At 38.4% G+C, this 27,209-nt stretch overlaps 1 protein-coding gene across 2 annotated transcripts in view; it reads left to right on the top strand.

Moving 5' to 3' along the window:
- Positions 1–27,209, top strand: part of L3MBTL4 (L3MBTL histone methyl-lysine binding protein 4) — a 339,453-nt gene that overhangs the window by 223,092 nt on the left and 89,152 nt on the right. For both annotated transcript variants that reach the window (XM_069468253.1, XM_069468254.1), the window contains exon 15: positions 7,248–7,318. In XM_069468253.1, coding sequence (XP_069324354.1) covers positions 7,248–7,318 — 71 coding nt within the window. The remainder of the gene's footprint in view (positions 1–7,247; positions 7,319–27,209) is intronic.

Genomic DNA, 27,209 nt, shown 5'->3' with positions numbered 1-27,209 from the left:
CACATTAGCCATCCAAATCAGTAAGTAGGTTTCCTTTAATCCACCAGGCTTTTCCCTCACTTCCTCCCGCATGAATTCTCTGCTTTGGGAGGTAGAGCCCACTCAGTATCCCTGCTCGCTCCCCGTCGTCATCTGCAATGCCGTGTCATTGCACTTGTGCCTTGGTTCCCATTCACTTATTCCTGTCTGAGCCTTCTCACTTCCTCACAGCTCACCTCTGTCTTGCAGTTGTCTGTAGCAGCTCCATCCTGTAAGAGCTTCCTGAGGTTAGAGAATGGGTTTTGCATGTCTCTGTATTTTTAGCACCTAGTATAATGCCTGACACTTAGTAGGCACTCAACAAATTCAATAGATTTTGAGCAAGCACTATGTGCCAGGGATCGTGGCCAGCACTCCTTTGTCCCTTTGCAGCTCCTTTGTGTGTATGTGCATGTACCTTTTTAATGCTTGTTTTATGTGTGTGCCTTATTTTCTCAAAAAGACTGTAGGCTGCTAAAGGGGAAGAACCAATTTTCATTATGCATTCAGTGTTTCTTTATTCCTTCACATCATAGGTCCTTAGTGTATCTAAGATGATGCTTCACTTATATACATTTGTTTTCCTCTTACAGTCTCAATTTCATCACCTATAAAATGGATGTAAATGTGAGGCTTATATAAGATTTTGAATACAAGTATATAGATGTATAGATAGAGATACTGATATAGGTATGGATATATGACTGGGCCTGGAACATAGTAGAGGCTATTAAAATAATAGTTCCATATCTTTGTTCCATTTTTATAGAAATTGTTGATTTTAATGTCTTGCAATTAGACCAGTTTTAGCTGTGTATATACCACACATCTCGGCACCAAACATAGGAATTTAGACCTTTGTTTATTTAGTCTGAGATAATACTCAGCAGCTATACCTAAATTAAGTCCCTTAATCAAGTAAGCAGTGATCCAAACACCAAACAAGCCAGTATCTTTCTGGGCCTGTGGAGGTGTAACTGGACAGGAACCCCCAAGGCCATTCAGAGAAGCTCCCCACCTTACTTCCAGTCGGACTCTAAGGAACTGCTAGCCAGCTATGATAGCCTAGGAGCTTTACAGTGGGAAAGAATTCAAGAGATTAATCTAACTTCTTCAATGTAGAAATAAGGATATCAAAGCAAAAGAATTTAGTTCTCTCATTAGCACTGTTGTTGGTGGCCCCTTTGACCTCGTTTGTGACTCCCAGGTCATTGCTCTGCTCACTATGCCATACCACCTCCTGCCCCCAAACTAAGACTCAGTGAGAATGCCATTGGGTTTTGGCATATGACAATCACAGAAAACACTTATCTGGCTGAATTCAGTACCGTGCTCATAGCCAGGTCCTGAAATTAGACATTAACATTCATTCATTCAACATTTTTTTTTTTTTTGAGACAGGGTCTCGCTCTTCACCTAGGTTGGAGTGCAGGGGCATGATCATAGCTCATTGCAGCCTTGAACTCCTGGGCTCAAGTGAGCCTCCTGCTTTAGTCTCCCATGTAGATAGGACTACAGGTGTGCACCATCCAGCTAATTATTTATTTTAGACATGGGGTCTTGCCATATTGCCCAGGCTGGTCTTGAATTCCTGGGCTCCTGCCTCAGCCTCCAAAAGTGCTAGGATTACAAGTGTGAGCCACTGCACCCAATCATTCATTCAACATTTATCTGTTGAATACATATTTAGAAAATACTATTCCAAACTCCAATGATACAACAGTGAACAAAACAGACAAAAATCCTTGTTCTTATCAAACTTTCATTTAGTGATAAGAAAACCACCCAAGCTACAAGTGGCCGGATGAGGGTTCGAACTCAGGCAGGATGGCACCTGGCCCTACAGACTTGGCAGGGGGCATATGGATACACTCACGGCATCAGCATCATTCACTCAGCACATACGTGTGGAACTTCTGCTGTCACCAAGTGGTGACACCAAGGTGCTAGGGACATGGAGGTGAGCAAAAGATTTCCATCCCTGCATGGAGCCTATTGGCAGGCAGATGAGATGGAGGAGGAAAAAGAAAGCAAATCACAAATGAAGAGAAAAATGTTCATAGACTGTGACAGGTGGCATGAGGAAGTAACACGGTGGAAATAGTGATGCTCAAAGTGTTTTCAGCAATTGCCTGTTGTAAAGTCCTAGAGACCAGGAAGAGGGTGGGAGCTGCGCTGACTGACGATGAGATGTGTAGTGTTGAGATGAGCTCAGGAGTGTGGACAGGAGCTGCAATGAGCCGGACAGACCCAGCCCTCGCGGGCGTCCACCCACGTGGTTCCTTTGGCACCTTCACTGTAGTCTTGTTTTTCCTAAACAAATTTACGGTTTTATTAGGCCTTAATAGGCTCTTAAAAATATTTTTCTGAACTGATTCTCATAAGGCATTTTTTAACTTATTGTGACTCTCTGGATTTCTGGAACCCTGCCTTGGCTCAGGCTGTCGGTGATTAAATGCCACAGAACAGTGTGTCCTAAAATGTCCACGGTTGCTTGCAGGGAGGAAATATTAGTGTTCCTGCACTCCAGATAAACAAAACTTTGCTGTCTGAGCACCAGCAGACATTTTTTCCTCATCTACATACTTAATCTGGCTTTAAAATATTTTTTTTCATTCACTGTAAATAGTAAAGTTGGGACATTTAATGTGATTTTTTTCTCATTGCTAAAGCAATGTTTGTTTATTATAGGAAAATTTGAAAATACAAATGAGTAAAAAAAATTAATAATATCCAGACCTTTTTCTATCAAACAGAATAACATTTATATATAATATATAAGCTCATAAAAATATATTAAATTCCCACCATAATAATTTAAGTAATGTAAATATTTTAAAAAATTAATAATTTCTCATTCATCACTGCTCAACTCTGGTGCTGCAGCCTGAGGTCACTGGTGTTACCAGATTGCCGTGTACTCTCTCTGTATCTTTTCGATACTCACGTATACATACATATATGTATATGTACATTCCCTCTTTTTAAAAAAAAATTAAATTTTTTGTTAATCTGCAACATGTTTTCTTTTATCTAACAATATGTCATGGATAAATTGCTGTATCAATGGATCCAGTGCATTATTTTTGAAAACTATCTCATATTCTGTAGTGTGGGCATAACTTAACTCATTCAACCCAGTCTCTTATTGACTGGTGGTTTCCAGTATTTTTCCTCTTATAAATAATGCCACAGTAAACATTTTAATATGCATATTAATATTTACTGATGCTTTTTATTGCCATATTTTAAAGGTTTAATTACTTTTTATTTACAAACTAAACATCCTGTATGAATCCTTTAGATTGAAATTATCTTACATACAGGTCCTTGGTCCTTTATGCTTAACTCTAAATAAATAAATGCACATATGCAAACTTACACACATACATGGAAACATGGGAAGTCTCTGCGGGCCTTACAGTTTGTGCCCGTATCGCCTCTCACCTCCTCACACTCCACACCCCAGCGCTGATGCTCCTCCCCTCACCCCCCCACTCTGCCCCCCGCAGCACTGTGACCTCGGCCTGCAGGGCCCTCTCTGCGTTTCCAGTGATAAAACCTGCTTTGAAGCTGAGTTAAACCATCTTCTCATGAAAGCTTTTCCTGTCCCCTTCCACCTTGTGCACTGTGTGATCCCACGGCACTGTCCCTCTGCTGCAGCCCTTTCCTTGTTTCTCTCCCTGCGGACACGGCAGTGCACATGTCTGCACCCCCCGGTAGGTCACGAGTCTTTTGGTGGCAGAAACAATCTTGGCTGAATGCCACACCTGCAGACAGGAAAATCTCAAAAAAAAAAAATGGTGATTGGGTTTGGAGAATTTGCCAAAAAATAAAGAAGAATCACAGCCCAACACATTTATTAAGGCAATTTTGGGAAAGGATAGCAATATTAGACAATCACACATGATATGTGTATTTTTGAGTTTATGAGCCTTTTCTTTTATTTCTAGAACAGGGGTCAGCAAACTTTTTTTTAAAGAGCCTGATGGTAAATATTTTAGGTTTGGCCAGCTATACGGGGTCTGCTACAACTACTCAACTCGGCCATGGTAGTGAAAGCAGCCGTAGACAGTGAGCAGACGAATGAGCCTGGCTGTGTTGTAGTAAAACTTCATTTATAAAAACAAGCAATGGGCAGGATTTGACTTGTGGGCCATGGTTCGTCAACTCTTGTTCTAGAAGGTGTCTAGATACAGTTAGACTAACCCAAGTTAAATTCAAATTCTAGTTCTCCTTACTGTGTGACTTTGGGCAGGCTCCTTAACCTCTCTGTCTTTCTGAACACATAAATATAAGATTAGTACTTCCCCCATCTGGTTCAGGGCCTAGCACTTAACGAACACAAAAATGGTAGCCCCTACTGTTGCCTTGTTAAAAAGAGGAGAAGCCAAGAAAGAGGGTCTGAGAACATGCAGCTCCTTCTTTCAACTGGAAGTGGCAAAATCCTAAGGAAAAGGCAAGTTGAAAATGGAAAGCAGAGACTGTTGGGTGACAGTGACAGGGCACCTCTAAGTCATGCACGCTCGTTGATGGAATAAATCAGCTATAAACAGATAGGTATCTTGACACTTGCTACAGGAACAGCAATGCTATTAATAAAAGATTACGAAGATTGTTTAGAGTGCCTGGAGCTATGATGACTATAAAAGGAATGGGCCAGGCTTCAAGAAAAGTTATTGAGGAAATAGTAATACATACCTAGAGATTTAGATGGAGATTTAGACCTTTTTAGCAAAAACACAAACAGAATATTAATCATTCAGGTTCTCAAAACACTTCTCCCCTCCCATTTTACTTTTTTGTTTTGCTTGTCCTATCCGGTTCCTCTTTTCTACCACCCTAATTCTCCAGACCTTTAGAAACCCATCAGTCACCCCCACCCCATTCTCTCCGGATCCACCCCGGCCACATCCTCTGCAGGGTGCCCTGCCTGGCCCAGTGCCAAGCCACGTGCTCCCTCCAGCCTCCCAGACCATTACTGACTGTCCCCTTCTTTTGCTCTGCCTGTGACTTCTCCTTTTCCATGCCTTCCACAAATGATCAGTAATCCCTACGTTGTTGGAAGATGATGTGCAGAGTAGAAGGAACCTGGATTTGCAGTCCACAGACTTGAGTTTGTGTGCCGGCTCCACCACCGACTCACTGTGTGCCCCAGGTCATTCAACATCTCTGAGCCTCAGTTGCTCTATTTATAAAGCAACTATCCCTCCCTCCTAGAGTTCTTGTGGAAATGAAATGAGGTTAAGTGACATGAAGAAGCTGGGAGTCCTTAGAAAGCACCTGCCTCCCTGGAGTTCTCAGGAACAGTAACTGCATCTGAACTGCTCACAGGATTTGGCTTGGCCTATCTCCCTGTGACGTAATCATTTGAAAGCAAGACTGGACGGAAATATACCCCTGATTAATTGCAGTACCTGGCATTTAAAAAAAAAAAAAGCACTCAATAAATTTATTTGATTTATTTTTAAATTGCTTTTAAAAATCTCCATCAAAATTATGTAGGGCAGACTAGCTTCTATTTTTCTAATTTTGTAAGACAGAACCAAGATCTTCATTAGCATATATTGCAGAAGGATGTTTTAAGATGGTTTGAAAATCAACTCAAAGTTTCATAAAATTTGTCAAATTGGGGGTAAAATACTCCAAGATTTACCAGAAAACATGTAAGCAGAGCTAAAATTGTTGTTCTTTTTTTTTTTTTTTTTTTTTTCCCAAATTATTCTTTGCAAAATGGCTGCGTAGTCACTCAAGGACGTGTGTTGTGCTGCTGGCATCCCATGGGGACCTGCTCCCCCCACCTGATACTCGCTGTCGAGCTTAAGCCCTCTTTCTGTGGTTTATATTCTTTCCTACAAGAATGTAAATAAATCCTAATGATATATACATGTTGAATATAATGAAAATTATACATATTGAATTAATGGGAATATTCTACACATTTTTATGCATGTCCATGATGCATAAGGGTTTCTATACTGGTTTTTAATACATTGTTCCACTAATTGCTCAGAACAACCCAGAGAGGCCAGTACTATCTCCATTTCACAGATTGGAAGCTAAGTCTCCTAGTGTTGAAATATCCACTCTGGGTCACAAACCTAGAGGCTGGGTCCTGGGCAGGAATCCTGTTTTTCTGCACTTGTCTCTCCATTGCAGCACAGGTGATTAACTTCCTGCACTTAGTATGCGCCACATTAGCCATGGAGGACCTACGGTAGGGTCCAAAGATGGGATTTCAGTAGAAGTTCTTTTTCAGTTTCTTACCTTTTTGATTGAAAAGTGTTCATGATTAAGAGACATCTAACTGATAAATAGAGTATGTTTCTACCATGACATACATGTATAAACTTATAAATACACATAGATGAAATTACCTCGAATTATGTACAAGTCCCTTAGGTTTCAATGCAGGGTTTTGGTAACTGAATCAGTTTCCTCATCTAAAACAGAAATTGAAGCAGTACTTCCATGACCAACTCAAAGACTTGTCAGTGAATATAAAATGAGAAAGTTGCCGTCCAAATGCAATAAGAAAACACGTGTGCAAACAAGCTATTATAATTTCATTAACATCATAAATATATACAAATAAATTAATTATCTCATAAGTTCTGTCTACCAAAAATTAATTACTAGCTAATTAGCAACCCTGGCAAATTTTTATTTTAGAAACTTCCATACTCATTATAAAATATAAGCCTCAAGTTTTAATAAAGTTCCACAGTGAGAGTTACAAAATTAGTCTTTACTACATACTGCAGCATTTTAAAGTTAATTAATTTTCTGACACTCAGCAATGTAACTAAATTACTTTATGCAGTTGTTTGAGCACAATGTCTATAACCTTCTGATTAATATAATAAGCGCTAAGGTCATCAGTAGCGATTATTGCCCACCCCCACACCCTCGCCCCCCATCCCTGAGAGCTCCTCCTCCGAATCTGAAGGGATTGTTCTCCAGAGTTTTAGAAAGTTTTTACTATAATAGAATGAGGGGAAAAAAGACTTTTAAGTTTCAGGTTTCAGAGTCCAAGTTTCTGAACAAAAGTGTATTTTCTAAATCTTAAACTGAAGACAAATTCTAGTAAAGCTCTGTGCAGCAAAATCAGTACCTGCCAGTTCACTGCTGTTTGCCCTGTGGTTTCTATTTAAATTTGTGCTGCTGTCATGATTTATTCCTACCTCACAGGATAATGAATCTAGATTTTATTTCTGTTCTTTGCCCAGACTTGTACAGCAGGCAAAGTGTTTGAAAATCAAAGGAAAAGAAGATATTGACTTGGATAATCTCTTCAGAGGTAAAAACAAAAACACTAACAAAAGCAAAGAATATACTTTTTGTTATGCAGAATGTCTTATTTGTTGGACTGTGTGGTCTCATCATTCCCACAGGGAATGGCGGAAAGAACCTGGCCCCAAGTCAGGAGACCTGTGTTCTGGTCCCAGCCCTGGGAATAGTAAGTCCCATCACTTCACTGCGCAAAACCTGAATTTTCTCATTTTTGAAGTGAAAGGACTGGACTCTATAATCTCATGATAGGGCAAGTCTGAACCTGCCGAAGTCAGATTCTGGGTGGTTGAATCCCTCTCTGCCGTTTGCACAGGCCACAGAGGGAAACCAGCAGTGTCTCCCTGCATTTGCAAAGTTGGGAGGCTGGGAAACAAGCCTGGTTAGTAAGACAGGCAAGGGGATTGTTGGGAAGAAAGTTTAACCATCAGAGCTGAGGAATTTGTTGGAGCCTAGGAAAAAGAATTGCATGTTTTCATTTATTATAGTTATGTTTCTTTCCGATGAAGGTTCCATATAGACAAAATTTTGAGGCTAGGTTATATTGCAGCAAACTAAGGAATAAGTTGTCTGTAGATTGTGCTATTTTAGTGCAAAAATTTTGATGTGGTCAGATAAAAACATTGATAATCTCTAATTAGTATCCTATATCTTCAGCCTTGGTAGTTCCATGTGTTTGTACCTATGGGAACGTGATAGATCGGTCTACCTTCCAGAGGAAAGGAAAATTAGTGAGTTTTCTGCTGACATGGCCAGAAATGCAGCAAATGAGCACAGCGTGGTGGCAATTGCACTCCGTCTCCAACACAGTCACCTGCTCAGGTTTTCTTAACAAAAAGAGAGTTTGTACCAGCAGTCGTTGAACAAAAGGGCTGGGAGGTACATGAGCAATGCTGAACTGCTCACCTCATTCAGGGGTGAAGCTTGTGTTGGAAGAACTCTAGATCGTCTCAGCCACAGAGAGGGAGAACCTTTTCTCAGAACATGGAGGGCAGTGAAGTTGCTTTGGTTTCATTGTCATCGGAAGAATTCCTGTGTAACATAACCGGAGCTGAAGCTTGCTTTAAATAAAATAAATAAATGATATTTTAGAGATTGCTTCATAAAAACGTTCCCATCCGTTTTACCAAAGCTTCATTCTGTAAACAACATGTTTTGGAACCATATAAGAAGCCTTAAAGAAAAGTGCTGGTGTTTTAATTCATATTTTGACACTTTTGAAAATATCTGCACAGAGTAATTATGTATATGTTCCTGCTAAAGCAGATACACAATTTTGTAGTTCACATAGTAAAAGTAGTAATGAGGATCATCCTTACAAAAATAGAAAATATCACTAGCAAAATTCATTTGCATAATGTGAAAGATGAAATCTCTTCCAACTTGCTCAGAATGCACTTGTCCTTTTCTGTCTCTCTTATAGGAAGTTTATGCCCATATGCTTTTATTTATTTGTGCATTCACTGTGCTCTTTAATTTAAACACACCAATTTCCTCGCAGTGAAGATCTGTGATAGCAGACAGGGTTGTGTCAGCGGGGGAGCAGCCCACCTTACGCAGAGCACAGGGCAGCGTGTGGCCGGGGACACTGTTGGGAAGCGCAGCCAGGCTCCTTCTACCCTGGGAAATGGGCAGGCTGACCTAGCACCTGCTTCCTAGTACTGCCTTTTGTCACCCAAAGTGACTCTTCCTCGTACTGGATTAATCCCCGTTGTTATAAACAATCTCATTTTCTCTGGCTCTAACCTGGATGAGAGAAAATAATGAGAATAAATATGTTAGTACTGTGGTGTTAAATGATTACTTAATATTTCCCTTTTATTTTTCTTTATCCTGTAAATCTGGGCATAGTCTCCAAGTCCTTGCTTTTTTTTTTTTTTTTGATCCGGGCAGAGATTTGCATGAATGCCTTCTTCATTGATTGGGAGTCTTTGTTTAAAAAAAAAGTACGGTAAAATTTGCTCTCCATTTCTCCTATGAGGGGAGATAGTAGTATACACTGGATAGTTAGGGACTGGGTACACACATGGATACATGCACATGCAGCTTATGTTTTTCATATCTTGGGCCTGTTTTCAATTTTTGTGTAAACATCTTTATTTTCCTAAAGCATTTTATTCTAAACATGTATGCTTGGCATATGTAATTTAAAAACCTTTTAAAGGCTGCCCATTATTTTCAAGTATAATTCTTAGAGATTCACACTCTTTTTTTTCCCATAATGACATATAAAAATAAGATTGGATGACAGAAATTTTTAATTAGTTTATAATGATATAAATTTGGTAAGGAAAGCATGATTATCTTGAAAGGATGTTTGGTAGTAAAATTGACAGGAGTAAGCTGGAGTTTGTCTCCCTAAGCTAAAGGTTTACAGATAAGCTTCTGGAATGTTGCACCCAAGACATGACAGGTGGTAATTATCCTTTGTGCCTTTTGCTAAGTAAAATAATACATGAACATAGAGCTGATGCAGTCAGTGACATCGTGAGTCCCTTCTCCAGGTTGAAGTTGGACATCTGTGCCTTTCAGGTTTTTACCTTTGCTCAGTGAATGGTCCACAGAGAATGGGACAAAATTTGCTCCTTGAACACAAGTTGAGTGAAGCCAAAGTGCATTTTCATTAACGGTAAAGGATCTGCTCATCTAAATGCTGTGTCCTTCTGCCCGTTAAGAGCTCCTCGGTACCTCAAACAAATGTCACTGTCAGGGCAACTGCATCGCACCGCCTGGGAGCCTCATTTGGAATTGTAGAAAGTTCAGGAAGAAAGTTGTTTCTTTTTTTTTTTTTTTGAGACAGAGTCTCGCTTTGTTGCCCGGGCTAGAGTGAGTGCCGTGGCGTCAGTCTAGCTCACAGCAACCTCAAACTCCTGGGCTTAAGCGATCCTACTGCCTCACCCTCCCGAGTAGCTGGGACTACAGGCATGCGCCACCATGCCCGGCTAATTTTTTTTATATATATTTTAGTTGGCCAGATAATTTCTTTCTATTTTTAGTAGAGACGGGGTCTCGCTCTTGCTCAGGCTGGTCTCGAACTCCTGACCTTGAGCGATCCACCCGCCTCGGCCTCCCAGAGTGCTAGGATTACAGGCGTGAGCCACCGCGCCCGGCCTTCTTTTTAAATATTTATTATTTTTGGTCTCAGAAATGCAACTAAAAGTTATTTTTTTAAATCCCAAAATTTCATAAAGTGAAAAATAAATATTGAAAGAAGTAAGCATTGTTAATGAATCTTTCATAGATTTATTTTGGATATAATTTTTTTGTTTTCTGTACCAGTATAGAATCATATTCTATTTGGTGATCTGCACTTAGCTTTTTTCCCTCTCACTTATTGATATGGTATGATTATATTTCTAAGTCAGTGAATGTACATCTCACAGATTCTTTTTTAAGTAAAACTTTTAGCAAGTGCACAAGCGATTACATCCATTTGATCACCACTCGGGTCAAGAAACAGAACCTGACCAGAAGCCCCCATCATGCCCCTCTATCATCTCCTCCCACCAGGGTGACCCCTGCTCTGATTTCGCTCACTCTGTTACTTTTGCCCCATTTTGAATGTTTTACAAATGAATCATCTGCTAAGTACTGTTTTACATCTGACTTCTTTTGCTAACATGATGTTTGTGACATTCATTGAAATCATAGTTTGCTTATTCTCACTGCTGCATACTATTCAATTTCATGAAGATACCACAAATTTATGTACCCATTTTAATGTTGGTGACTTTCAGGTTTGCACTCTTACTGATGATGCCACTAGGAACATTCTTCTATGTGATTTGGTAGCCATGTGTATGCATTTCTGTAGGGTAAATGTCTATGAGAGGAATTTCTGGGCAATTGGGTTTGCGTAAGTTCAACTTCAGGAGCTAGTATCAAATGTTTTTGTAAAGCGGTTGTACCGATGCATTCCTACCACCGTAGTATAGAAACTGCAGATACTCCACACCTTTGTCAGCAGTTATTATTTGTCAGCCTCTTTCATTTTAGCCATTCTTTAGAGCTTACTGCGATATTTAATTAAGCCTTTAATTTTGGTTTCCCTGAGGCCTAATAGGCTTGAACACATTTTCATGTTTATTGACTTATTTGAATATCCTCTTTTGTGTGGTATCTTTCCCATTTGTTTTATAGATTGTCTTTTTCTTATTGATATGTAGGAATTCTTCATATCAGTATATGAGTCCACTGTTGGATAGATGTATTGCAAATATCTTCTTCAGCCTATGATGTGCCTTTTCACTCTTTAATGGTGCCTTGTGATGAATACAGATTCCAAATTTTAATATAATTCATCAATCCTTTCTATTTTAATTAGTGCTTTTAGAGTCCTGTTTAAAATTTTTTGCCTATTCTATGTTCATGAAGAGATTTTGCTATTTTTTGTATTAGAATTTTTATTTTTAAAAAATCTTTCACATTTAGATTGACAGTGTACCTGGAACTCATATTATACATGGCACAATATAGGGGTCAACATTCGCTTTTTCTATGAATATTCAGTTGACTCAGCACTATTTATTAGACATTGCTCAGGAGCATCAGCTTGTCGTAAATCAAGTAACCACATAGGTATGAGTCTGTTTCTGGACTCTATTCTGTTCCATTGCTTATTTGTCTATTCTTTTGCCAATACCATGGTGTCTTAGTTACCACAACTTTTTATATTAAATCCTGATAGCTAAGAATGTTACTCCTCCAATTTTGTTGTTCTTTGAGATTGCCTTGACTATTCTTGTCCCTCTAATTTCTGATCAGCTTGTCCATTTACACAGACACACACTGTACAGCCTACACTGATTTTAATTAGAATTGCAGTGAATCTAGATCAATTTCAGATGAACTGACATCTTTTAATTCATGAGCATGGTATATCCTTCAGTTTAATTAGGTATTCTTTAGTTTTCAGTAATGTTAGGTAGTTTCCCTGAACTAGCACTTCCAGTATAATGTTGAATAGATGTAACAATAGCAAGATGCCTTTGTCTCATTCTCAATTTTAGGAGGAAAGCATTCATAAGTTTACTATTATGATACTTGATATACTGTTTTGTAATGCACTTTGGTAGCTTAAGGAAATCACCTCCATTTTAGTTTGCTGTGTTTTTAATTTTATGAATGGATACTGATTTTATCAAATGCTTTTTTGGCTTCTATTGAGATGATTATATGATTTTTCTCCTTTATTCTCTTAATGCAGTGAATTATATTATGATTCCTAAGGAAATTTTTTGTTTAAGGATATCATAAATATGGAAAAGTGTACAAATTATACTTGTATTGCTCAGTGAATTTCAGAACATGAACATATATGTACCAACACCCAGATGGAGAGGTAGAACCAATGTCTTTACTAATATGGGTAGACCTCACTTTGCACTTTGCTTACAATATGCATGAATTTCAGTTCATTGTTTAGTTAAATAACATCAGTCTCCCAGCAACACAGTTCAGGCTTCATTTACCAAAACATGTTAACTGTGAGTGATTGTACTAGCTCTGTATCACACAGATCACTACATAAATAGCAGATCTCAAGATCTCATTATGATGAGTGACCAATAATGTCACATCTTTCAAAGTCTGTTGGGGACTGATTATAACACATCTGTTGTTCAGTTCACACACTGGCAGCAAAGCATGTGGTTGTGTTGCCTGCTTGTCTCCCAGTGATACACCCATGTGACATTTTACAAAACTGGGTACTCCAAAGAGGAAATTGGCCAACAAATATGAAAGTATAATAAAGAAAGGAAGTGATAACACTGGAAGTGAAATTCTAATCAAATGTAAACAGATTTATAGAAAAAAGAGCCAAACGTAGAAATACTGACCCTGCCACCATTCAAGACTAAATGTACAGCCAGGGAACTTAGTGATGGCAAACTCATGGACGTAAATAAGGAAAGTGGTTGTGACAAACAGGATGACGATATCCCACAGGAGGTGGGATAAAAAAACAACTTCACGTTACAGGAACTCTCAGAAATATTTCACGTTGCAAATACAAAGCATAAAATACTGGAAGTGGATTCAAACTTAGAAGGAGTATGACAATTTACAGAGGCGTAGAAGAGATGCTTGCTCTATATTGCAGTTATAGGACAAGAAGGAAGCAAACATTGCTCAGGAAACTCTTGATAAGTTTTTTACAAAGAAACAAAGCACTTTATCTCAATATTTTTAATGTTGTAAATTACAGCGTACTAATTAAATATTATTTTTACTAGCTTGAAAATTTCTCTAAACATTTATGATTGACAGTAAGAGAATTGTTAATGTTTTGAACAAAATTTGTAAAGGTCATGGAAAAAAACACAATTTTTCCCATTGATTATTAAGCTCATTTTACATGGTTTCAGCTCTCATGGTGAATTTCCCAGCCCCTCACTACTGTGCCAAGTGAGAACTCCGTATGTTTCATTAAGGACTTTTTAAAATACATTCATATGAGAAATTGGTCTGTAATTTTCTTTCTTATAATGTCCTCATCATGTTTTGATATATACTCTTTTTCCATTCATACGAAGAATTTATGTAAGATTCACAACATTTCTTTTTTAACTGTTTAGTAAAGCTATATAAGCCTGGAACTTTTTTTATGGGAAGAGTTTTAATTGCAGACTTAATTTCTTTAATAAATTGAGGACTCTAGAATTTTTAGAATCTTCTTGTTATCAATATTTGTAGGAATGTGTGTATTTCATTTAAATTTTCAAGTTTGTTGCTATAAAGTTGTTCATAATATTCTCTGATGAACTTTTCAGTGTCTGTGGAGTCTATGGTCCCCTCTTCACCCCTGAAATTGATCCTATGTGCTTGTGGGCACTGTCTCACTCATGCCTCATGCTTACTTCTGCTCTCTCTCTCTCTCCCCTTGTCTTCTCTCTCTCTCTTAATTAATCTTAACTAAAAGATTTATCCATCCTTCCAATGGACCAACTTTTGGCTTTGTTGATTTTCTCTAGTACACATTTGTTATTTCTGTTATTAATTTCTTCTGTTATATTCCTGCCTTCCTGCCTTCCACTCTTTGGGTTTAATTTGCTATTGTTTTTCTAAGTTCTTTAAATGATTTCTTAGATTATTTGTTTTTGAATACATTTTAATATATGTGCTTGAAGCTATCAGTGTTCATCTCAGCATAGCTTTACCTGCATTCCATAAGTTTTGATTTGTCAATTTCATAATCATTTAATGCAAAATATTTTCTCATTTATGTTGTGAATTCTTCTTTTATCTGTGGGTCGAAGTATACTGATTTATTTCCAAATAGTTGAGGAGTTTATTATCTTTTTGTTATTGATTTCTAGCTTTATTCCACTGTGGTCAGAAAACATTCTGAGCAATAAGTTTGTTAATCATGTTGTTAGATCTTTTTTATCCTTATTGATATTTCTTTCTTTGTTTATTCTTTTGGCTCCTGAGGGAAATGTGTTAAAGTTTCCTACTATGATTATGGCATTGTCTATTTCTCCTTTTGCTATATATATTTTAAGCTATGTTATTAGGCTCATGTAAAGTTAAAATAATTATTTATTCCTAATCAATTGGCCTTTTTATCATTTTGAAATGCATCTATTTCTCCTTATACTTCTTGCCTTTAAGTTTACTTTGATATTACCAGTTTTCTTCTGGTTAGTGTTTGGATTTTTATATCTCTTTCCATCCTTTTATTAATATATCCTCCATCACTGTCCTTGTATTTAAGTATGTCACTTCTAAGTGGCATGTGATTTTTACTTTTAAATCTAATCTTAATGATAGCAGTCTTTTAACTAAATTATTTAATATGTTTACATTTAATTTTATTACTGTTAAGTCAGGTTTGTAGCTTACATCTTTTTTTTTTTTTTTTTTGAGACAGCGTCTCGCTCTGTTGCCTGGACTAGAGTGCTGTGGGATCAGCCTAGCTCACAGCAACCTCAAACTCCTGGGCTCAAGCGATCCTCCTGCCTCAGCCTCCCGAGTAGCTGAGACTACAGGCATGCGCCACCATGCCCGGCTAAGTTTTTCTGTATATTTTTAGCTGTCCAGATCATTTCTTTCTATTTTTAGTAGAGACAGGGTCTCGCTCTTGCTCAGGCTGGTCTCGAACTCCTGAGCTCAAACAATCCTCCCGCCTCAGCCTCCCAGAGTGCTAGGATTACAGGCGTGAGCCACCGCGCCCGGCCTACAGCTTACATCTTTATAGTTTTCTATTTTTCTCAACAGTTTGCATTCAGTTTTCTATTTCTTGCTTTATTTTTTATTAACAAAATTCATTTTGGTATATCATTTCCTCTCTAGTAGCTTGTTGGTTATGCATCTTTAACATTCTTTTAGTATATATCCTAGGTATTAAAAAATGTATCATTATATAGGATCAGTTTTATTCTGTCTGAAAAGCTTTTGGGTTTCTTTTAGAGTGTCTTCTAGCTATGATTTTTAAATTTTTTTTTTTATTTCAGGAAATTATGGGGGTACAAACATTTTGGTTACATGTTATGACTTTTTTAAAAAAGTTTTTCTTTGTCCAGAAATGGATTTATTTTGCCTTAACCTTTGAAGAATATTTTTGCTGGTTATAGAATTCTGGATTGGCAGTTAATTTTTTTTTTCAGGCTTTAAATATGACATTCCATTGTCTTCTGACTTCTATTATTTCTTCAAAAATCTGTAGTTTTATTCTATCTCTTTTGAAAAGAGAGCGTCTTGGAGTGTATCTAATTTTATCTGATTTTTTATAAGGTTCTCTTGTTGTCTTTGGTTTTTTAACAGTTTTACTATGAAGTGCCTAAATGTAACTCACTTTATATTTAACTTTTTGGGATTTATAGTGCTTGCTTAAGTCTATGAGTATATGACTTTGATTGTTTTAAAAAATTTGATCATTATCTCTTCAAATATTGTTCATGTTCCTTTTTTTTGTCTCCTCTTTTGAGACTCTACAAATATATTAGACTTTCTCTTGTTTGTATGTCTTACGTGCTCTTTTCTATATTTACTCTCCTTTGTTCTCTGCATGGGTCAGTCTGGACTTTTTCTGCTGGCCTATTTTAAAAATCAATAATGCTCTCTTCAGCTGTTTCTAAACTGCCATTACACCTGTCTAATTAATTTTTAATTAAATCTTTGTGTATTTTTGTACAGTAAATTCCCTATACATGATTTTTTATAGACTTTAGTTCTTAAGTAACAATCTCTATCTTGCCAGCAAATTTCTTGACATTTGTCACAGTTATTAATTCTGTACCTTCAACACCAGTATCTGAATTATCTTTGTATTTGCTTTTCTTGTCATTCTCTATAGGAAGGTTGGTCTACTAAATCTACTCCACCCTAACTTGGAGTGGAATTTCTACCATATTCTTGCTTAGTAGCCACTAAGAATTGTACTGGATGATTCTATCACAATGTATTTAATAGAATGAACATTTTTATTATTTTCAGCCCTTACATTTAAAACAAATATTAAGTAAGACTGGTAAAATTATGTATGGGCATTTGTAGGAATACTTCTATAAGATTAATATCTGGAAGGTGAATTGTTATTAAAATAGGTTAAAAGAGTAGACATTATAAATTATGAGTGTTCTTGTCAACCTGCCTTTAAAGTGTTTAAAGTGTATTGTATGAAAATCTAATTGGAATATATTCATCATATAGAAAGTTCTATCACATTCCTGAAAATTGCAAGCTCTGTCATCAGTGATGTTGTATGTGTGTCCAGGAATCGCTCCAGACCTAGAGCTCTGGATGCCACCTTGTTCTAGAGAGATCTGAATCCAGTGGAGGGAAGCAAATGCTGAGTGAGGCATCGTCAGGAGGTCAGAAATGTGAGTCCACAGCAGGAGGGACTGAAGAAAATAATAAAAGCAAGGAGATAAATATCAGCAAACTAACAGGAAAAAGAAAAACCACAGCCAGGGAACCAAAGAATGAAGACAAGAAGGGAAGGGTTTAAGCAGTATAGTAGAAAGCGACAACTCGTGAGCCTTGTCCATAGGTTTCAAAAGCATGGGTCTTCTTGGACATCTTTTTATTTCATTTAGTTCTCTGTGACAGATGACTTTCAGAGTTACAAACTCACAAGTTTTACACACATGTTAAAAAGCCCTCTGGGAAGCCTCTGCGTGTCTCTTTACCAGGAGTTTTTAATTAATGGAATTATGACGTGAGTCTATGTGAAAGCTTGGAATTAGTCCTTTCAGTTTTTCGGTATATCACAAAAATAGTTTGTGTGCCTAAGGATCTTTAACCACTACTGAATTATTTCTACTCACCCTAGAGCTTAGGATGTAAAGTTGTCTGTGAGAGAAGGGGTGTAATAGCAAATCAATACCTGTATCTGCCCTGGGGTTATTTGATTTTTGTTTTTTAACTTGAGGCTCATGTTTGGAATTGGTGTTTTTTTCCCAACATTTCTGTCTTATTCTACGTGACGTGACTCTCCAGACAGGCAAGGTCTCCAACTGCAGCTCTATGCGCAATGACTGCCCAGCTTCTGGTAGTGCTCATCGTCCCCAACAGTGAATCTTACGCTTACTAAATAATTTCTTTATTAAGGTAGAAACTGTCACCAACATGTCCTCCAAATTTGGTGAAAATACATCCTACACATCCTACCATTTTGGAGTTTCATGGTAAAGGATACATAGCAACATGGAAAATTATTAGTGGTCGCTCTATGTATGATGTTAATACTATTTAGCAAAATGACTTGCTATGCTATGAGCTGCATTTATACTGAATCTAAGGGCCTTCTCAGGGATCGTGACCTAAAGACTTGCTCTCACAGGGACCTGAGGAAAGAAGTAGCTCTGCACAGCCTTCTTACTGACATTGTGCATAGGAATTATTATAGTTAAAAAGTGGATTGTTGGTTTTAGCTCTGACATGTAAAGAGCTTATAAGTCATCATTTCTATCCTAACAATGAGAAAAAAAGATGAACAAACTGAAAATCAATAACTCTCCTTAGATCCATCAGAGAATTGAAATTCTGCCTTCAAGAGAAGCTACTTTATATGGCTTATCCATCTTAGGGGAAAAGCAATTAGACAACTGCAATCCTCTCTATTCTTCCTGTCTCACATAAGGGAAGGGGGAAAAGGCTGAGAAACTCTTCCGAAGGTCACAGCCCAGAGACTCAGGCCACTAGGATGGGAAGGAGGACTTGATTTTAATCATAAAACCATGTAACACTTCACCCCACCAAAACCTTACACCACATCAACAAGACTCCAATATGGTAACAGTGGATTGCAACAGACAGCTGCAAGACACAGATTGTATTTAAGAAGGAGTTCCCAGGGAAACACAAAGACAACAGGGGAGACAAAAAAGGATACTAGACTAAGCTCCTTTTATCCAGTACATTATGTCTGGCTTTCAAAACAATTACAAGGCATGCTAAGAGGCAAGAAAAAACAGCCTGAATTGACAAAGCAACCATTAGGACCAGTCTCAGATATGGTAGAGATTTTAGACTTATCAGACCAGGAATTTAACTATGATATAATTATATGATTATATAGCTACAGTATGCTAAGGACTATGATGGAAAAAGTAGACAACGTGAAAGAATAGATGAGTCATATAACCAGACTGAGAGAACCTCTAAAGAAGAATCAATAGGAAATGCTATTAATAGAAATCAGAAGCACTGTAACAGAAATGAAAATGTGCAGTGGGAGTACCAGAAAGAGAAGAAAGAAGAAAAGGAGCAGAAGAAATATTTAAAATAATAATAGGTAAGAATTTTCCAAAATTAACAGCAGACACCAAAACACATATCCAGTAAACAACAAAGAATACCAAGCAGGATAAATACCAGAACATCTAGCTAGATCATATTCAAACTACACAAAATTAAAGATAAAGAGAAAATCTTCAAAGGAGCCAGAGGAAAATAATCGCCTTACCAGTCGAGAAGCAATGATAAGAATTATCACTGCACTTCTTTTCAGAAACCACGTGAGCAAGAAGAGAATAGAGTAAAATGTTTAAAGCGTTGAAAGAAAAACCCACAACCTACAGTTCTGTATGCAGTGAAATTATCCCTCAAAAGTGAAAAAGGAATAAAGACCTTCTTGGAAAAGCAAATCTGAGGAGATTTGTCTACAGTAGAGCTGGCTTGTGAGAAATGTTAAAAGAAGTTTTCTAGAGAGAAGAGAAATGATACAGGTCAGAAACTCGGAACTACATAAAGAAAGTGCACTAGAGAAGGGAAAAATGAAGGTAACATAAAATCTTCTATTTTCCATAGTGTCTTAATTGATCTAATAGATAACAGTTTGTCAACTGTTTTTCAGAACAATAATAGCAACAATTAATTGGGCGATGTCTTCTAGATAAGTAAAATGAGTAACAGCAGTGTTACAAGGGATGAGAAGGATTTGGGAATACTGTTATAAGGTACTTGCACTACCCGTGAAGTGGGGTAATGTTAGTTGAAAGAGGACTTAGATGAGTTGTGAGGGTATAGTGCAAACTCCAGGGCAACCACTCAAAATCCTTTTTAATTTAAAAGTATAATTGATATGGTAAGTGACGGGAAAACATTGAATCATATAAAAACACTCAATTAAAATCAGAGAAGGCAGGAAAAGAGAAAAAGACAAAAAAAAGAAAGAACAAGTGCATAAATTAAAAATGGAACAAACTCAAAATGGATCATAGACCTAAATGGAAAATGGAAAACTATAAAGTTTCTAGAAGATAACAAAAGAGAAAATTTAGGTGACATTGGGTTTGGTGATGACTTAGAAAACAACACCAAAAGCACAAACCATAAAAGACAAACTTGAATAAGCTGGACTTCATTAAAACTAAAAATTTCTGTTCTTTGAAAGACACTGTTAAGCAAATGAAAAAGACAAGTCACAGACTGGGAAAAAATATTTGCAAAATGTATATCTGATAAAGGATTTGTGTACAAAGTGTACAAAGAACTGTTAAAATGCAACAATAAGAAAGTAACCCAATTTTTTAAAGGGCAAAAATCTGAACAGACACAGATGGCAAATAAGCTTATGAAAAGATGTTCAAAATCATGTATCATCAGGGAATTGCAGATTAAAACCACTGCACAACCTATTAGAATAGCCAAAATCCAAAACACTGACAAATACTGGTGAGAATGTGGAACAGGAACTCTCTCGTTCATTGCTGGTGGGAGTGCAAAATGCTACAGTCACTTTGGAAGACGGTTTGGCAGCTTATTACAAAGCTAAACACAGTCTTACCTTATGATCCAGCTATCACAGGCCTAGGTATTTACCCAAATGAATTTAAAACCTATATCTGTACAAAAACCTGTACATGAATGTTTTCAGCAGCCTTATCTATAATTGTCAAAAGCTGGAAACAACCAAGAGGTCCTTCAGTGGGTGAATAGATAAATAATCTGTGGTTATGTCCTTACAATGGACTACTATTCGTTGATAAAAAGAAATGAGCTACAGGAATGCATGGAGGAACCTTACTTAGCATCTTGCTAAGTGAAAGAAGCCAGTCTGAAAAGGCCACATGCTGTATAATTCCAAGTGTATGATATTCTGTAAAAGACAAAACTACAGCGGTTGCAAAAAGATCAGTGGTTGTTAAGGGTTTGGGGACGGGGAGCAGAGAGGGATGACTAGGTGGAGCATGGCATTTTTAGGGAGCATTAACTGTTCAATATGAAACTGCCCACCATAGTAGCGGGTACATGTCATTATGCATTTGTCAAAACCCATAGAACTGTACAGTACAAAGTCCTAATATAAACTATGAACTTTAGTTAATACTAATATATCAGTATTGGTTCATTAATTGTAAGAAATGTGCTACACTAATGCAAGGTATTAGTAATAGGGGAAACTGTGGGACTGAGGTGTAGAAGGGTCCTATGGGACCTCTCTGTTCAATTTTTTTTTTTTAAACTTAAAACTGCCCTGAAAAATAAAGGATTATTAACCAAAAAAAAAAAAAAAAAACCTGATTGTGAGTACTTTAGTATCTTTGTAATGACTCAGCAGTATTTGGTGTCCCTAAATGCATTTTAATGTTTTAGGTTTCTGTGGCCCTTACAGAGAGACAGGACAAGCTGGAGGGAGGGAGGAGGGGCAAGGAGTCTTTTGCAGTGGCTGAAAGATGATTCTGGGGGTGGGAGTTGGCGTCCACAATTAACTCAAGGACGATATTATGACAATTGAGTAAAAGGAAACTGATGGGCATAATAAGTATGTAATGAATATTTTCAATTTTAGTCTAGAAAAAGTTAAATATCTGTTATAAATGCCTGTAGTGCTGTAAGATCACATAAATGAAGAACTGGTTCTTACGGGGCATAGATAACTGCGTCTATTCTTGAAAACACCCTCCTGCAGTACCTGCTACTTTCTTTAGATGTCAATTAATATATTAATAATAAGAGCTTACAAGATAGAATAGAATGTAATAAGTCTCTCATTAAAAAGGATAGTTATTAGCCTTACTTTGCTTAAAAAATAAATAAACACCAGAGAACTTTATCCCAGGTTAGAGAACAACTGGGATTAGAGGTGTTGTGATTAGAGATGAGATTTGAGATGCTGAGATTTGAATGATTAACTTGTGTCCCTGCCAGATCCTCTGAAACACCTGCACTCACAGGCCTGCTGCAAGTATGGCTCTAAGCAAGAGTGAGGCCCTTGGACCTGCGTGGAGGGGTCGGGATGCCCCCTTGGCCTCCTTTCTAGGATAGCGTGGGCTCTTTTTTCTATTGTTTTAGCTTGGTTTTTAATGTACTCTCTATTATCCTTCCAAAAATTCCCTTTGCCCTTCTTCTCATGCAAAGTTTTTTCTTCTCAAGTTCCAGAAGTACATGAAAATGAGAAAGCCAGTGTTCTTGCTGGAATCGAGACATAGTTTATAGTTTAGGGATTTTGAAGAATTATAAGTGTTATTGACAAAATATTTGGAAATTTTGTCCAATGTGGAGAAAAGTTATAGCGCAAGAATAAAAAAGTCTGAGTAAAAATAAATCTGCTTTAATAAGGAGATACTTATTTTTAGATATAAGGCTTAAGGGACTGACAAGTCTGAAAACTAAATTCCACGGCAACAAGTCTGGTGGCATGTGGGCAGCCATGCCAGCAGCTTCCTCGGAGTATTCCAAAAATAACCTTCTCGAACTGGAATCTGTCTCTGACACATCCTCTTCTGCACACTGACACCATCTCTGGTTATATTAGAATGCAGCTTTACCTTTCCAAATCTCTCCAGACTGGATCCGTAACTGATCCTTAGACGTTTTTGGGCAGTTGACCGGGTGATCCCACACCGGTAGTCAGGCTAGGGGTCCCCAACTTGTGGGACAGCGGACCACCCAGAGACAACCAGAGAAGCAGATCTTACTTCTGGAATAGCATTGCTGCCTTGTCTTCAGACACTGCACGGTATTGTTTCTCCGGTGCCAAAATGGGATTCCAAGATTCTTAGATTCTAGGCTCCTGATTCCAGGCAAGGTGATGGGGAATTCTAATAACGTCACCTTATTCCCAGTGTCAGATCAACCTGCAGTTTGGGTTTGATGGATGTGGGCACTTCCATCCTTAGATTCTCAGAACACAAAAGGATTACGTTGGCGTACGTGGGTGTGGGTGATGCCCCCAAAGCAAAGCAGTTCTCTCCGTTAGTCACCATTTCTCCCGGAACACTGCCAGGCTTTGTCTCCCTGGTCTCTAATTTCAGTGCTAAAAGGATATATCCCCAGGCTAGAGCCAAGAACCTTTACCTTCAAATACACCTGAGATCAAAGAGAGAAAGCCCTTGCATCTCTCCAGCCGACTGATAGCGTGAGACACTTTCCCTGTTACTATAGGTGCTGTGGACTTTTAAAACAAACGACCCTGATACACAGTCTCCTTGGGGAGGGAAAATATGCCTGTTTTATATAAAAAGTTTTCTAAACTTGGGATTTACACTCTGTAAAGATACAGATAATGAAGAAGAGTTCAGGGCTTGTTTCTAAGGATACAGCAGAAAGGTTAGATAGGAGAGAAGGTTCAAGATACTGGAGCAATTTAGGGAATGAGGCAGTGGAATTCCTTTTCTTAAAGGCCTTCAGCCAGATTGCCCTGGGATTTCTCTGCCCAGACAGCACTGCTATTTTGACATTGTGTTAAATTGCTGGGAGATAAAAGGGTTTTAAATAATAATGCCAAGAACCTGTGTCTAAGGAGAAGGGAGGATCAGGATTTGATATCTTGAATATACATAAATGATTCTCACCTGTATCCTTGGAGCCTTATCACTTTAGATATCCGAACCAAAATTCATCACTGAGAAGTAGAAAATGAGAGTTGTTGCTGGCCCCCGTACACTAGGGTAAGTCACGCTGATCATAAGTTAGGAGGCACAAGAAATTTTTATCTCTTTATGAATTAAGGGAATAGCTTTTAAATGAGTAATTTTACATAAATAAGGGACATAAAATACTTCAGTACCAAATGAAAATAGGTTTATACAATATACCTGAAATATGTTTAGTATATCAATTAGGTATATGGTTGAGTCACTCTGAGTACACTGCATCTCTTCTTGTTGCCATAGTTACTGTTGCCTTGTGGGGGTACATAGTGTATCATTTATGTCGTAGACTTTATTTATTAGCACAGACAACTGTTTCTTCTATTATTTGCATGGTTTTTCCTCATTCACAATTTTTTATGCTTTTCCTCATTGATTTGTTTTCCTTTTTTGAATAATTTTAGTTGATGCAATTTTTATTTCAAATTTTAACTGCCAAGCCCTTAGTGGTCTTAATGTGCAGAATAATCAAATTACAAATTAATCATAAGAAGATAAATACACTAAACAATAGAATAAGCAATATGTAAGGAAACCAGAAACTATAAAACAAGTGACGTTTTTCTGAGATATTCTAGATGTAGCTATTTTGATGATATTTTTCTCTTTTATTTGCCTTTAGAAAGATGATGATTTTTTTAAAATTTTCCCCAATGGTGATGGATTGTCATTCATACACTCTTGCCTAGTTTTTATTCCATAACTATGAAAAACACACTTTTTAAAAAACCATTTTTTAGCAGTGGCGTCAACTTTTCTTAATATGTTCACTATGATGGTAATAACAATAATAACGTGTTCACCTAGCACTTCCTGTGTTATAAATCAGTTCCTCGTCTGTCCCTTTTTCCCTCTGAAGCACTGTGGTTCCCATTTCACTGTTGCGGCGATTGAGATGCAGGGTGAGTGATTTGTCCAAGGTCACACGGCTGGTAAATGACAGAGTTATGGCTTAGGGTTTCCTGTGCGTATGCAGAGCTATTCCCTGTAGCACACCACTTCATCACAACGCGCTCATTGAGTTCACCGTGCGGTTTCGTGGAAAGTCCAGCAGAGCTGCTTGGGAGGCCTGACTGTGAGCCCATCCACAACTCCGCTGCCTGATGAGGCAGAACCGTTTACACTGTGAGCCTTACTCTCCTTGTCTGTCAAATGGAGATCCTTTCTCGAGCTCTCAAAGCAACTGAGTGCATAGAAAGAGAGAAACGATAGGAAAGAGCATTAAAAGTAAAACACGATATACGAGTATACGAAGGTAGGACCAGTGCTCAGACATTTCTCTGCAAATTCATCAGACGTGGGTTAATAAACCTTGAGAGGTAACCTGGCTGGGGCGCCTCGTGTCCCCATGGTGCACGCTGCAGATGCTGTGATTTTCGCTTCCTTTTGACCATTGCTAAGTTCTTGCTTAAATGTAAAAGCAAACTTCTGCAGAAACATTGGGAATTTTGCTTTGTATTGAATACATTGGCATTGAAGTCTCAAGTGAAAAGCTATGTCACCGCCTCTGACATTCTTATTTTGTTTGATGACAGTCTTTCTTTACTTGAGAAGAATGCCTTTCTCCTTGGCCAGAAATTTCTTCTTGGAGATGAGAGGACTGCTGTCTTACGAATTTTATAGAATTGCTGTTAACGAATTTTACAGCTCAAATCCCTTTTATGTTAAAGAAATATGCACATGTCTACCCAAAATCATCCTTTAAAACAAAATAAGAGAAACCGGTGCTTCCCTGAAACGCAAAGGTGTTTGCAGCCTTGCTGGGAAGAGCACCTGGGCTCACTGCCTTCCAGCCACTTGCAGAGCGATCGCTTTCACAACTGGTATTGGTATGTTTCAAAAGAAACACCAGGTCTCTATATACAGAGAGGAGGCTGAGGATAAAAGTTTAATCATCTGTGATTCACACATACATCATAAGGTATGGAAGAAAGATCCTTCCCTGGGGGCTCTGAGAATCTAGGCTCCGATGCAGTGACGATTTCTATGGCATTGGGCACCCCTCCCCTGGGATGTCTGTTAGGTGATGGGTTGCACTTGGCTAAATTGCTGGGTAGAGGAGTTATTGTTTCTTTATCATATTTTATATCAAAAAGTGATTTTTTTGTATTACTTTTGTGAACATGGGGGTTGGGGAATAACAAATTTTCAAAGCAGTCCTTGTTTGAGTATTGTTTTCTGTTTAGCTTTAAAATTAAACATGTTTCCTGACCAGTCTGTCTAGATCTGTGGTCCCCAACCCCCGGGCTGCAGCCTAGTACTGGTCCATGGCCTGTTAGGAAACGGGCCCTGCATCACCACCTGAGCTCCGCACCACCCTCCCCCCACCCACGACACCCCTCCTCCCTTACTCCCAGTCCTTGAAAAAACTGTCATCCATGAAACCAGTTCCTGGTGCCAAAAAGGTTGGGGGCCACTGGTCTAGATTATCCCCAACCAAAAAATGTCTGCATCTTGAACACACTATCAAAGAAACCTGACTTTGAAATATATCTGCTCAGAAGAATAGTTCTTTGTCTTGGTGGTCGTGGCTTAGAATCCTGCACCTCTGTCCCGTGCTTAGTAACTTTCAAGCCTAGTGACTTGGAAGATAACTGGGTATGGGTAAAGTGTCTTTAAATAATACAAATTAAGCTTGGAATGAATGCCAAAAATGTCCTTCTGCCAAAGGGTAAAACCTCTTTAAACACCATGAACCTCCAGGAAATTCCTTAGAGAAGTTGGAGTGGATGAAATGGTTTCTGTCTCATATATATATATATTTTTATATATATATATATATATATGTATCTCAGGGTGATATAACTAGTCACTGAAAATAGACACGATGTGCAATTTGAGTGGCTTCTCCAAGCAGACGACACTGAGGTAGCTAGTCATCCCGTCTCACAGATTCCTGAGGTAAAAGGTGTAAGTCGTTGGAACAAGTCCTGAAAAAAGTAGTTTCTAAACCATGTGTTAGTGTCTTCCAGTGGGATCCCATGTAACCTACAAGTGAAGCAGATAAAAGCTGCTCCCCTGGGAAAGGGGAAAGAGCCCAAAGCCCACCTGCTTGGTGTCACCTCCCTAACACGCGGGGGCCTGAGGCATTTCCACAGGACCATTTCTGTGGCACCAGAGGCATCCATTTGTCCATGCAGCACACATTCCCGACACAGCCGGCATCATTCTAGGCGTGAGGGAGACCACAGTACACGAGAGCTGGTCTGAGCTGTCATGGACCTCACATGGTGACTGGCATTGATCTGTGTGAGGTGGCAGCTGAGCTAAGTGCCAAGAGAGCAGCACGGGGTGCTAGGAGGTCGGGGCCTGTCTCTGAGGAAGTGACAGGAGCCCAGATCCACTGGGCGAGAAGTGAAGTGGGTGTCAGGGGAGGGGCAGGGGCAGAGGGCACAGGGAGAAAAGGGTGTCTGCTCAGCATGCCACTCACTGGCAGTGTGAGTACTGCGTGTGCTAAGTCCTGTGCAGGGAGCGCCTGACGTAACACCCTTGCAGTGAGAGGAAACTAAGAGGCAGGAATCGAATCAGGTGCCCTTGATCCCACAGCTAAATATGATGTGGCCCGGGACTGAACCCAGG

Source organism: Eulemur rufifrons, chromosome 5 (genome assembly GCF_041146395.1).
Source record: "Eulemur rufifrons isolate Redbay chromosome 5, OSU_ERuf_1, whole genome shotgun sequence".
Lineage (NCBI taxonomy): Eukaryota > Metazoa > Chordata > Mammalia > Primates > Lemuridae > Eulemur > Eulemur rufifrons.
Note: the sequence above shows the minus strand (reverse complement) of the source record. Positions and strands in the feature narration are given on the sequence as shown.